Source organism: Cataglyphis hispanica, chromosome 15 (genome assembly GCF_021464435.1).
Source record: "Cataglyphis hispanica isolate Lineage 1 chromosome 15, ULB_Chis1_1.0, whole genome shotgun sequence".
NCBI classification, from domain to species: Eukaryota; Metazoa; Arthropoda; class Insecta; order Hymenoptera; family Formicidae; genus Cataglyphis; species Cataglyphis hispanica.
Genome location: NC_065968.1, coordinates 6,497,761 through 6,512,160, shown reverse-complemented (window position 1 = coordinate 6,512,160; position 14,400 = coordinate 6,497,761). Strand labels below are relative to the sequence as shown.

General features: G+C 26.2%; 2 protein-coding genes, 1 non-coding gene and 1 pseudogene across 3 annotated transcripts; 2 read left to right on the top strand and 2 right to left on the bottom strand.

Annotated features, from left to right (window-relative positions):
- Positions 1-213: 213 nt before the first annotated feature.
- Positions 214-2,018, bottom strand: LOC126855269 (nucleoporin Nup43). The gene is made up of 7 exons (XM_050602743.1): positions 1,820-2,018; positions 1,580-1,684; positions 1,377-1,501; positions 1,171-1,292; positions 913-1,068; positions 549-791; positions 214-452 (listed from the first exon to the last, which is right to left on the bottom strand). The coding sequence occupies exons 1-7, from the start codon at positions 1,931-1,933 to the stop codon at positions 280-282; spliced, it is 1,038 nt and encodes a 345-aa protein (XP_050458700.1). The 5' UTR covers positions 1,934-2,018; the 3' UTR covers positions 214-279.
- Positions 2,019-2,780: 762 nt separating this feature from the next.
- Positions 2,781-6,904, top strand: LOC126855271 (TNF receptor-associated factor 6-like). The gene is made up of 5 exons (XM_050602744.1): positions 2,781-2,874; positions 3,537-3,671; positions 4,043-4,264; positions 5,798-6,042; positions 6,644-6,904. Exons 1-5 carry the CDS (start codon positions 2,781-2,783, stop codon positions 6,902-6,904), a joined length of 957 nt encoding a protein of 318 aa, XP_050458701.1.
- Positions 6,905-7,460: 556 nt separating this feature from the next.
- LOC126855272 (uncharacterized) lies at positions 7,461-13,380 on the bottom strand (annotated as a pseudogene).
- Positions 13,381-14,096: 716 nt separating this feature from the next.
- On the top strand, positions 14,097-14,169 carry Trnak-uuu (transfer RNA lysine (anticodon UUU)). The gene has a single exon. It is a non-coding gene; the product is annotated as a tRNA-Lys (tRNA).
- Positions 14,170-14,400: the final 231 nt, after the last annotated feature.

The following is a 14,400-nucleotide window of genomic DNA, read 5'->3' as shown; positions in this document are numbered from 1 at the left end:
TAAAAATAAATCGTCAAATTGACAAATCATGTCCATCATTTTATAGATAACGTAGTGTTTTCTCTAAATAAAGTAAATCATAAGTATATATATATAAATAGTTTTTAATATTAAATTTAAAAAAAACTAATTTTTTTTTTACATTCAAATAAAACTTAATTAAATTTTTAAGAAAAATAAAAAAAAGTTGTGTATACTAATATTACATATGTGTACTGGTACTTGTTTATTAAGCATAATAAAGATATAAAAAACAATGTATCTTCACACACATTATTATTACACAAGAACATTTCTTACTATATACATTGCTTCATTATCACATCCAAAAAGTAGCATTGATCTGTCGATATCAATACTATTTATTGGTTTATGCATAGCAGCACACAATGAAGTCACATTAACTTTTCCATTTGCACTAATTGTATTTAACCAATGTGTATCTGTAGAATCTAATATTACAAAAAAAAAACAAAACCAAAAAAAAACAGAAAGTTAGAATCATTCTTTATTTATATAATATCGCATTAGTATTAATAATAACTCACCGAGTTTCAATTTTGAACTTTGTGCATTATTCCAGTGCCACAATTCTCCACTGATAGAACAAGTGAAAAGATTGTCAGGTCTATCTTGATGGAAAAGTATTTCACTAACAGCTTTGGCATGTGCATTAAGTTGTGACATTGGATAAGTATTTTGCCTCAAATCCCATACAGTTAAACTGCCATCGTCTCCACCCGCGACTACAATATGTCTTTGTGTTGGATGATGTGTAATACTCGTAGCTGCTGTCTACAAAAATGTTTTGTCATTTTTTAAAATATTGTTTCAAAATATTAGTATTTTATACATTAAAAAAATATACAATTAATATACAATATACAAACAAAACTAATATACAATTTTTACTTGCTTTAACTTGATCAGAAAGCATAAAAGTGGATGCAGGTATATCTCGATCGTTTCTTAAATCCCAAACCTTCATATGTCCTCTTGAATTTCCTGTAAGTACTTCATTGTGTTTTAAAAAATCGATGCAATATATAGAGCAACTATCAGCATTTTCTGAAAAAAAAGATAAATTATATTGTTAATTATAATAAATGAATTATATATTATGAATACACTTTATTTGTACACATATTTTTGCAACATTATATCATTTACCAATAATCCTAACTGGTTTTTTCTCTACAGCTGTAAGGAGATTAAGCTTTCCATCTTCTCCCACAGAAGCTATATCTTGCTCAAAAGTAGATAATGCAGTGCAAGAAGCATAATCTGTTGTTCTGCAAAATATTAAAAACATAATATTTGTTTAATAATATTTTGCCTTTAAAATTGAATAAATTTATTCAAGTTCTTTTACTCACTTAAAACTATGTATAAACTCCCATGCCATATGTTCTTTAAATTCAGCACAAGTATCTTCATTAACTTGTAGTAATCTCACCGAACCTAAAGATGAGGAAGCCACGAAGAAATCTTTGCTGATAAACTAGAAATTTACATTTTATTAAAACTTGAAATGTATAAGATAAATTATCAATTTTATTATAAAAGAATGATATATTACCTTTAGTTCAGTAACATCCCCAAGGAATGAGTATGATGATAGGACTACAGGCGATGGTTCTTCATCATAATTTGTGCTAAATGTCCAATACGTTATTTTATTTATCTAAAATAAAAGTGACAAAGAAAATTATTCAAACTTATTGAACAAAATCACTCGTTCATATGTTATTAATTATTGAATAAAATTAAATAATAAAAGATCTTAAATTTAGGTTAAGTATATCAAATATTGATTTACCGGGTTATCCCAACTGCCGGTTAAGAAATTCTTTGCTTCTGTAAAATCTCTATGTTGCCACCTTATTTTGGAAATTTTTTTAGATACGAATGTTCCTTGTACGTTTTCGCCCATTTCTGGATAAAATCAAAATAAAACAAGAGTCGAACAACAATTAAATCAGCTGACTGAATTACCCGTCCAAATGTTAAAAACGTGTATTTATTAAGCTGGTTTCACAGGCATTTTCTGTGTATTCTGATTTAAGACGTTGTTCGTTTGTCGTTACGAAAGTCTCGAATGAGAACATACTATTGATTGAAATTTAAAAAATGTATTATTTACGAAACATAACAAAATAATCTATATTAACTCTATATTAAGAAAACGTCAACAATTTCTCATAAATCAAGGATATGCGACAAAATTAGAAAATAGAATTCACAGATGTGAATCAGATATAAGAAATAATACAATTAATCGCGATAAGAAAATATTACAAAATTATGTGTGTTTATTTTATGTTCAAAAATATTTGCACATAATATGATAAAAGTATATGTATATGTAGAAACTTGTTTATATCTATAAAAAACAAACTTTCTCTAAAGCAAAAATTAAGAAGTTTTTGTGATAATATATTTTGATATAATTTTAGTGAAATTTATATAAAAGCTGCTTTAAAATTCATTGTCTTTTTATTGAGAAGAAATAAATCTAATACATATATATATATATATATATATATATATATATATATATATATATATATTTTTTTTTATTATAAGAATTATTGTTTATTAAGTATATGTTAATGAAATATTTCATCTACATAATTTTTCTTCATTGCGCTTTCACCGGATGAAAAAAAGATGATAAAATCTATTTCTGAGAGCGAGTCAAAGCCATCTTTCGGAGTCAAACGATTTTAATTTTGGTCACACGGAGATGAGTTTACAACGTGTCGTTTACATGCATTAAAATGTCGACAATCATACATTTTTTTATATCATTATTTTATTTCAGTATGTTTTGTCTGATATGCAGTGATTTAAGTGAATCTTTAAGAAAAATACGTAAGTGCAATATGTTATTTATCCTTTACTATGATTTTATTTTCCAATTAGAATCGATATAATAAGACACGATTTATATAATTGAAAACTTTATCTTAATATTGTACTATGACATATAAAAAAAATTTAAAAGAAAATTTGAATATTTACAAATAATTTAATTTTAAATTTACAAATTTAAATTAAAATTTGATGCCAATAATAGAATTATAAATATTATAAACTATTATATTTTTTATTAAAATTATTTTTATCTCTTATATTTATCTTATTCATAAACGGCTCAAATAGAGATTTTAAGATTAGTTTGTAAGAAGATTATGTATGCATAAATACATTATATTTATGTTAAATAATAATTTTATTTGTTTAATTCTTAATAATTTAAAATTAAAATGGCTAAAAATAGAAAAAACACAAACATTGAAAAAGATAATAGCATTAAATATATAGTACATTTAATAATTTCATAAATTCAATCTCTAAAAATTTTAAAATATAGACAAATTTATAATTTAAAAAAATAAATTTCTGCATAAGTTCTTTTAATTATTATAATCTTTTTTTATAAAGTTATATTTTTTTTCCCTTTGATGCGTTGCTTTTGTTAGTAAATATAGATCTATCTGCAATGCATCTTACAGTATGTATGTAATTTTTAGCCACGATTGAAGCTAATGTCACAAATGACGATGTCACGGAAACGCAGCACACCATTTGTAAGATTGCAACGGAAGATGTGGTCGCGAATGCACGTGCCACTGTTACAACAGTATTCTCTGGAGCTTGTAAAGCAAGTGAGTAAAAAATAAAATAAATATTAAATATAATTTGATTAGTATTAGTTAGATATATATTCTTTTTGCATTATCTTAAAATTTTTACGATTTTTTAAATCAGTTTTAACATGTGATACCAGATAAAAAAGAAAAATTGTGGAATATTATTGCATATGCGTAAAGATCTCAAATTTCTGGTATTTAATAAAAGGAAAAATATCAATTATAAATTTAAATAAAAACGACCTTCTATTCAACGCTGAATTGAACTTTAGAAATCAATTAAATTTTTTTTATTTAGATAAAAATAATCTTGCCTTGTGAATATCCCTTAATACACAGAAGAAGCTAATTGTAATTTATAAAAACACATAAAAATATGTTTCTAGAGGCAATGGATGAAAAATTTGCAAAACTGGAAAAAATATTGATGAAGGAACTTATGGATATTAAATGGTTACTTCGCAACATTTTGGAGCAGCAGCCGGATTATCTAAAAAATATACAAAGCGCTAATCTTTACGATGGAATATTCGATGATTATTTGTCACCGAGGCAAGATGAGATTGATAAATTCAACAACACTGTACAAAATTTATCAACATCAAATAGTTAGTGCAATCATTACGAATTAATTTTAGTATATATTTAAAAAAAAAATTTAGATTATTATATGTAATATAAATTTTTGAAAATTTTTAATAACAACAAAAAATACGTGTTTAGCATGCAATTTATAATAGCAGAGGAGTCTAAAGTTAACTTTACGCTCTAACAATAAGCTAAACACAGAGTAGTTCTTCAGCAACTGGTGGGTCTAAAGTTCTCAAAACTTTCCAAGTGCTTCTGCTTCTATATAACATTATATTCTACAACACACATATGAATGATATTAATTGTATACGCAAATAAACTTGGTGGCTAAAGAACAATTTTATAGTAACTGCAATTAAATATATAATATAATATCTAAAAAAAAACAATTAAGAATTTTATTTTATTTTATATTGATTATTGAAATCAATTTTGCAAGAAATAATTATATATATGTTGCAGAACAAATTTGTAATAATATTTTTCTTAAATGAATCAAACTATCATTTATTGTAAAATTTAATGTTTACTATGAAATATTAAGATCATCAAAACTTACAATTCTAAATAATAGACAAGGAGTTTTTATAATTTGATTGCAGTCCAAAGCTTATTATGATAAACTAAATTAACTTCATTTTCAATCGCTTATAACTAAAATGAAAATGTATAATTTATTTTCTAAGAAGCTAAAATTAAGCACATTACAAAATATGATATTTTAATTTCGTGTGCATTATCGCATACCATAAATGTCATTCTAGAATAATACTATACGATTTTGCTTGTATAGAATTTTTGCATTTCTTGCATAATATTGCATTGTTACTTCCGAGTCTAAACTAAGCACTTGATATAAGAGATATGTGGCTTTATGCAAATGTGGATCTGTTGAAGGCGTGTTGTGAAAAGTTCACCTTGTTCATGAAACGCGCACGTGACAAAGCTAAAGCTTAGTCGGGATAAACATGATTCAATCGAAATGAATGGTGTAACAAAGTAGCGAGATTTATTTCGAGTCGCAATACGCGCGCGCGCGATTAACTCTACATTATTATCTCTGTGTTGTGTTTAAATAATAAAAATGTCATGTAATCCACTGAGAAATCTGTGAAAGCTATAATGCATTTTTTAATAGAATAAAATAAAAATTTAATAGCTTAACTTAAGATATTTGATTTTAAATTAACTTTTAATTTTAAATGATTTGTCACAATCAAATTTTTCAAATTAATATGTGGTTAAACAAAATTTACTTCAAATTTACTAAAACAAAAACGTTTTGTTTGAAGCTTAGTTAATCTCAACTTAGTAATTTTCAATTTTTTAGTTAACTTCACAATTAAAGTTTCCATCAAATTCTTGGTGCTGAAAAAAACAATTTTAGAGATAATTACAAAAAAAGACATTATTTGAGATAATATATATCATAAGGATCTTCGTATAAAAGAGAAGGATAATATATCAAGGGAAGAAGATTGTGAAATGTTACGTTAATATAGAATGTTAAAGATAAAAATTCAAAATTAACAAGCAATTTTTATCTACAGGTTCGACAAGAACATTCATCTATTATTGGCAAATAAAAAACTTCGACGAGATGCTAATGAACTGGCAAACCGGTCGCTCGATGCGCAGTCCTACTTTTTATGCGGGTCAAAGCGGTTACGCCATGTATTTGAAAATCACGCCAAAATATTTTCCCGATGGCACAATTTTTATGGGGGTCGGATTGACGCGCGGCCGTTACGATGCCATTCTCGCGTGGCCTTTTCCACACAGGATTCGCCTTGAGGTATGTAAAAGCACAACGATGAAAGGAGTTGTGGCGGTCTCAGGAATAAATCGGTCATACGCCTGAGTAAAATAAGATTTCACAGAGGATTTTCGGATTGTCGGTAATGCAATTGCGCGAAGCACAAAAGAGAAAGAACCTGCCGGCGAGCGGCCCTTCGATAGGGAAAAAAAAAAACAAAGAACGAGATGTCCTATCGAATCCTCATTAGAATTTTGTACAAAAACTGTTGATGAGGGACGGGCTCAGACAAAACTTTCTAATACAATCAAATGAGTTCAAAATAAGTTAAAAAGTTGCGACTATATACGATATTTTGTACTTTCTACTTGCATTTCATTATAAATAGGACAAATTATCTTTGGAACGTCAAGGAATATATAATATAAAAATAATTTTTTGTTTAGTTTTCTTAGTATTATTAAAAAAACAAGTATATGAAGTCGAAAGATAATTCTCTGTGGGAACTGATTTTTCAAGATATTCTATCTAGATGTGACATGTTTTGCACTATGTTTTTAAAATAAAATAAAATAATTAATATAATTAATAAATTATATAATTAATTAAATGCGATTATCGGTATAATGCGACTTGGCAGGTTTTGGATCATTCTTTGGAAGGCGTGCGCGAGGATCGACGATCTCGAATTTGGGATCCGGCTACACTTTGCACAGAAAAATTTTGGGGTAGACCCGTGGGAAAGGCAGATAATCCAGAATGCGTTGGATTGAGTATTTCCAGACGTGTTATTCGATCAAAATCGTTATCAATTATATCTCAACGGCATTTAAGAAATGCAAAATATATATGGAATGGAAGTGTTCTAATAAAACTTAATGTTTATCTGCAAATTATTTAAGGTAAGCTATTTAATTATCAAAAAGTAATATTTGTTATACAAGTATATGCTCTGTTATTATTTAAAAAACGTGTATTATAATTTATTTTAAAAAGCTAGAAAAAAAGAGCAAACTAATTAATTGAATAATTATTTTAAATATTAATAAATTAGATAACAGGTTTTATAGAATTTATTGAATACAAACTAGATCTAATTCAACAATTATCTAAGGACTTACTAACAGCAAATTAATTAAGATATTTTCAATTTGAAGAGATAAGATATATATAAATAAATGCATAACCATTTAAAAGCCCCTATAAATAAAGAAATATTTAATAGTAAATAAATATTCCTAATTCTATTCTAACTAGCACCAATATTATACTGATTACATGTTTATATGTTTTCGTCGTGTACAATACATTTGTAGCGAAATTTCCCCTAAAAGTTGTGTATAAAATAAAATATAATTGCATAATTATTTTTTCATTTGTTTAATTATGACCAGAATTGAAGCGATAAACGAAAGTAAGTATAATAAGTATCAAGTCATATCAAGACGTAGCTGTGAAGTAAATGTAAAGGGATATAATTACATCTTACAAGAGGATATACTACATCCGTGCTTTTGAAAAAAAAACTTTTTAGTTTTAATTATATAGAATTAAATGATATTATTTTAATAATATATTCACATTTATTGAATATATTTTGTATTGATATTGCAAATGAATATTATAATATACACTTACTTAAAAATAAAATATATAATTTGGTCTATTAGAGAAATACTGGCGGCACTCAAACGTCAGGTTGTGTCAAATTAACTTTCCTGCCTATTACGTAGGGGCATCCGATTCGAGATATAAACTTGCGGCATTTGCTGTAATTGATTATCGTATCCCTCACGATCAATCGCGTTCCAAGTGTTTTGTTTAGCAGTATTCAAGAGCGTTCTGAATAAATGAAGCAGTGTAGAAATACGTGGTTCTTTTTTCTTCTCTTTTTTCCTCCGAAACAAATCTGCCACATCCTACAAGAGACCAAAAGTTCTCGATTACTAAAATTTTATTTACTAAAGTGTTTGAAAGTATGTGGCTTTATAACAGACAGATATTTTTATATAAAATTTTTATATAAAAAAGACAGATATTATTATATAAAAAAAAACTGGTAAAGAATTTTAGTTAGAGAATATTTATTATTATAGTATTTGTATTATACTGCAAAATTATAATATTTTTAAGTTATTATTAACTATTAAAAAATTGAAATTACTTCTTACCCGTAAAAGCATTGCAAAACGGTCTCTTTGACTTGATTGTGTTCTTCATCATAAGGGCATCTAGAAGCTGACGTTCGAACTGCAAAAGTGAATTATGTCAATCGCATATGTATTAGAAACGCTTTCATCTTTTTGAAACGTAAAATCATATTTTATTAAATATAAAAAAAATTTTTTACAGAAAGATTTTTCTCTCTATTCGTAATAGTTAAAAGAAAAAAATATATTTTTATAAAATGCACTAAGGCACAAATTGAAAAAATTGTTTATTAAAATTTGTTTTACCTCATCTCTCGAAATCTCAGTATTTACCATCTGCAGTAGACACATGCAAGCCAGCATGCAACAAAGATATTCAGTAATCTGCAAAATAAAAAATCAGGATCAGCAAATGCAAAACTGTCTTAATATTTTTTGTTATAATGTTGTAAAAAATGTAATAAAAATAATGACAAGAGACAAGTGATGCATTTATATGTGAATCGTTTGCAACAAATATTCACGTTATATAAGCATCACATAGAGCCCGTAAATCCGACTGTGTTAAGCTGCTTAGACATTCTAGATCAATTTACACGATGTTTAATTAATAATTAGCGAAGTTATGGCATTATTTTTTACGCCATAAAAATGCAGTTGATTTGGTTTAATTAACTTAACGGAGATAATCAATAATGATTTTCTTTGCATAAACATACATCTTTTAATGTAATATGAACAAATACCCCAGCAATTGATTTGTATAATATGAAAGTGAATAAATAAAGTCATTATTATTCGTAGTATTTGATGTGCGCGATTCTGTTTTTTTTTAATTTACAGTGATCTTTATTATTTTATAATAGAAATGACACATAGCCTTATATATATTAAATATTATTTTAATTGTATATTTGCAGAATTTATACTCTAATAATTGTGTATTTTTCAGCCAGGAATAATTTACTTACAATATTATTAGAGTACAATACATATCGTTATTTTTTTTAAATAATGTTAAATATTAATATTAATAAATAAGTTACATATTTTTATTAAAAATAAAACTTTCTTTAAATTAATTTTATCTCTTTTTCTCTGTCCGTTGTGTATCTATATATTTAATATTTAAATTTTAATATATTTAAATATATTTAAATGTATTTAAAATTTAATACATCGTTCCTAGTTATTTAATATAAAAATATGCTATTTATGTTTATTGAAGTAGTCATTGTTTTATATAAATATTCATATATTCGATAAAAATAGCTATTATTACATATGGATTTAAATATATTTGATTGAAATAATCAGCATGTGCTATTGATAAGTGCTAATTGCATAAGATATTTAAATATATGTATATATCTCATGAAAATAACAGCAATCAAAAGAACCACAGACACAGACTACATTTGCACAATGTGAAAAAATATTCAAACCAGATTCTTAATTACTTTGTAAATGTGCAAATTTATTATCGAGTTTTTAATCATATAGAGTATAGAGAACCAACTATAAAAAAAAATTATCAAATAAATGAGTTTTTTTATAATAAGAATTCTTTTTGAGATTTAATTACTTGTATATTAATATTAAATTATGTTTTCTTTATACATTTTATTTATAATAAAATATATTTTATAGATATTTTATCTCTGTCAGAAAATTTTTATATAGAAAATATAAAGAAAATTTCTATAAATACCTAAATATATATATATATATATATATATATATATATATATATATATATGCATTTTAGTTTGTGTGTGTGTGTATTTAATATACAATATTTTTAAGAGAAAATATATACACACATATTTAAAAAACAAATATGTTAAAATTTTAAGAATGGCACCCTCTAATACAATTTTTTTTTTCTATTATTTCATTATTCTGTTACATTATTACAATATAGAAACGTAATGTTAAATGAAATAAATTTGAATCACTATATGTGTAAAATTGAATTTAATAATTTATATATTTGTCACGAAAAAATCGAATACACTACCTTCATGTTTAGATCTTCTTTTAGTCTAGAAGTTTTCAAAAACTTGAGATTCTTCAAGATTCTGAAGCGCACCTCTGAAGCAATGTCTTTTTGACAAAAATTACGTCCTCGATCTACTATCAATACGGATTTCACGTTTGCCAAAAGGTTGTCACGCGCGGTTGAAGCCGTGGCTTCTCTCTCTCGTTTGAGGGGCAAAATTGCGCGACTGCTCTTCAAATACAAACCCCATTAGCCCCTCCATTGCGATAAGCGCCACGGGGGTGAATGCAAGCCTGGAGAACGCATGACCGCAAGGGCGCGAGCGACGATTATATTTCACACCTAAAAAAAAAATCACTCTTCTTTATCAAAGATGCATTTAGTTTGGCTCGAGGTGGGTGAATTGCTAATACACTTCTAGTTTAACTTACTTCCAAAAGAATCCTTCTTTTTCATTGTTGAATTCTGCTAAGAATACACAGAAATGCAGTCAGAGAGAAAAATTGCAGAAAAGAAGGAAATAAAAAATAATATTAATAACAATATAATTTCTTAATTATCATAATATGATAATTATTTTTCTCTTTTTCTTTCTCTTTCTCATTCTCTCTCTATTAAGAAAAAATAAACAAATTAAATTTTTATTTTTATTTTAACATTTAAACATTAAATAATTATTTGCATCTAATTATAAACCATCTTATTTTTCTTTAAAAGAGAAAAAAAGAAAAAGAAAAAAAGAAGAGAGAAGGATGCTTTTTCTTTCGTATTTAAAAAGTCTATAAAACTTCCAGTATTTATTTTTTGGAAGATATTAAATTATTTTCTATTTATCTTTGTCAGAAGATATATACATAACTCTCTTAGTTCGCATAATTTTTCGCTATATAGTATTATAACTGTATTCGTGACTATTCACGGGGTATGCATCTTACGTAATTCCGTAGGCAGACTCAGTACATGTTGCTCCTTAAGATTCACGGATCATAAGTTATCATTGGGTCACATGATTTAACGGAAATTTCAATAATATATTGGCATCCCACTATTTTACTGTATATTGTACGTGAGAGAATTCTCGTTCTCGCACTTCGTTATGATACTATATTAATTGGTTGCAGATTACAGAGCAATTTGATACGCAGAATCTAAATTTATTGCAATACAATAGATTGATAGATTTTTTTTTTTCATATAGCGAATAGTCTATAAAAATTGGATTATATGTTGAAAGAATGTGCAAAATAAAAATCGATGTGTATTGTACAAATTGTTGAGAGCATATATACAACATACATATAACATGTATCAGTGTAGATATAACGTATTAATTGTTTTGTAATATGATTTAATTTTTAACGTCATTTCGTAATGTTACGTTATTACACTGTATTAGTAAAACATTAACTATTGAAATATCATTTTTTTCGAATTTGTTTCCTGCTTTTGATTTAATCTCGATTTGATCTTTATTTTTAATTTATTTTTCACGGTCAACTTTTCATTAAGCGTAAGTATTTGATATAAAATAACATATTCGTATTAATTGTACTAAATTTTGATACCAAATTCTTTGACCAATTTGAAAAATCAATACATTCCAAAAAATTTTGAGACATTAATGAATTATAGATTCGAATTAAGCATTTAAAAGAAAAAAGCATTTTGCACATAAAATTCTGCATATGTCACCAGATAACAAAATCTCATTTTTTATTTACATATGAAAGTGAACACGTTGCATTAATACATTTTTAATTCTATATTTAATTATAAAGATATTTAATGAGTTAAAATGAGTTTTGTGAGTTAAAAAATTGCATTGCAAATAACGACTTCTCTTAAAAAGGAAAAACATTTCGTTCTCAAAAATTAACTTGAAATTATCAAAGAGACTATCATTAAAATTTAATATAGTTAAAACGAAGTCACATGTATACGTATAAAAAACATTATAAATAACGAAATCATTCTCTTACGTACAAAAAACTGACGCTAAAGTGAAATGTTAGTTTACAAATTTTTAAAACTAGATCAGTTCTACCCATTTTGAATCGACATTATATACTGCTATATTTTGTAAATAATTATATGTGTGTGCAAATTAAAAATAAAAGAGATATGTGTGATATTTTGATAAATAAATAAAAAATGTTTCATTTGAGTTTTATAAAAAACGATATGTATGTAAAGTAAATGCACATGGAAAAAAAAAAATTGTTGCTACCATAGCTAATCATGGTTTGCAAAAGAAATTTGTAAACTACAGCAAAATGGTTTGCTGTTGCTTCTAATAAATAAGTATCACAGCTAACATGTTCGCTGTTGCACTTAATAAATAGATATCACAGCTAAAATGTTTGCTGTCCATATATTACGACTGAAATATAGTTACCACACGCAGTTTTTAGCTACGGCAGCTAATTTTTTTTTTTCCGTGCATTAATTACTTCCTTCCAGCGTTTCGCGTACATATGACTTATCAAGTATTTGCGCACAACAAACGAGGACTTGAACTATGCAAAAAAGGTCAAAAGTGAAGTGATCGGAACTGAGGATTAGTGTCGATTAAATCGATGCCAGGAAGCGAAGTATAACAGGTCGGCCGGGTAAGAGTCCTCTTGTAAAAATCATAGAAAAAACAATCGAGCTTAAGTACTTACATCGTTCCCACATCAGAGCCTGCTGAGTTACGATTAGATCGTTCAACCTAGTTTGACAGTGGTTGTCCATTCTTTCTCACTTTTCTTTCTCTGAAATTTTCGAGTATATGCTTATCTGTAATGCGACGATGAATATTTAGAAACTGCGAAAGAAATGGACCGGCAGGAAAAACGAGCTTAACTTCATAATTATTCAACATCGATTTTCATTGCAGCCTTAATACTGGCAATCATTGTCTTGACGTCTTTCACATCATCGAATATTACTTAATTATTTCGATCACATTTACGCAATACATTTATACAAAGAACAACTTTTCTTAATATTTAATTGTAAATTATTATTCTGGAAAGATATTTATATAGCATATATAGTTGGTGTGATTAAACGCTTAAACAATGTGACAAGCTATTGTTTTATTCAAATAAATAGCGATGTTTAATTTTATGATAGGTATAAACACTGTCACCATTAAAATTAAGACGCAAGACGGTAAATCATTACTGCTCCTTGCAATTACTGGATAATAGATCACCTATGAATAAGAGATGTGCCTCTTATGCAAAATACCAAATGTATATAACTCACATAAAGGAGAAAATAAATACATACATTTATAGCAGTCTGCGTTAAACGTAAACACTCACAAGACGTTTCTCAAAGCGTTTACTAACAGTTATTGCTAAAATAAATACTGAATTAAAAATAGAATGCTATTTCAACAAAGATATATATTACTTTTTTTAATTTATAATATTTACTTCTCAGAAAAAATTAATTTGTTATCCAATGTTAAAGCATTAAAAATATAAATATAATAAACAATATAATAAAATTACAATGTTTTAAAAATGATTGCTCTGATTTCAAAAAATTAGAAATTTATAACTTTATAAAAAACGGATTGCTACAAATCATTGTTAAATTTATTTTTTATGTAAAACATAGAATATGAAAAATGATCTATATATTACATTTATATTAATATTACATTTTTTTAACTTTATATTACCAATTCTTATTATATATTGTGGCATATATATGTAAATATTATTTTAAAAAATCATAATGTTAATTGTCATCTTCCAATGTATATATATATATATATATGTATCTATATACGTATGTATTTTTTTATCTATAATTGATTTTGGGAGCAAAAATCAAGAGATACGGTAGTGTCTCGCGCCAAGTCCGTACGATAACAATGAGACACTCCGGGATATCTATATGCGAGTCGGATAGTATACAATATTCACGACACAGTTTACAAGTTCGCCCGGATAGCTCAGTCGGTAGAGCATCAGACTTTTAATCTGAGGGTCCAGGGTTCGAGTCCCTGTTCGGGCGATTTTTTTTATATTGCGCATATTTGATATATAGGATGTTCTATAAGAAAAAAAAATCTCTAGTATACATTCTAATAATTTGTTGGTTTCTTTACTGAACATCCTGTATATACTGTTTATATATTAAGTATATATTTTGTCTCTACAAAATAATTTTTAAAATTTTTTATTCATAAACATGTTTTAAATATTAATAATAATTAAATAAGAAATAGTATATTAAAATTTATTT

Excerpts from the sequence above, each read along its gene's own strand:
- LOC126855271 (XM_050602744.1), top strand. The coding sequence starts at position 2,781 with ATGTCGACAATCATACATTTTTTTATATCATTATTTTATTTCAGTATG. Across the intron at positions 4,265-5,797 it reads AAATTTATCAACATCAAATA|GTTCGACAAGAACATTCATC; the intron begins GTTAGTGCAATC and ends TTTTATCTACAG. Across the intron at positions 6,043-6,643 it reads CACACAGGATTCGCCTTGAG|GTTTTGGATCATTCTTTGGA; the intron begins GTATGTAAAAGC and ends GCGACTTGGCAG.
- LOC126855269 (XM_050602743.1), bottom strand. The coding sequence starts at position 1,933 with ATGGGCGAAAACGTACAAGGAACATTCGTATCTAAAAAAATTTCCAAA. Across the intron at positions 1,685-1,819 it reads CCGGCAGTTGGGATAACCCG|ATAAATAAAATAACGTATTG; the intron begins GTAAATCAATAT and ends CTTTTATTTTAG. Across the intron at positions 453-548 it reads AAGTTCAAAATTGAAACTCG|ATTCTACAGATACACATTGG; the intron begins GTGAGTTATTAT and ends TTGTAATATTAG.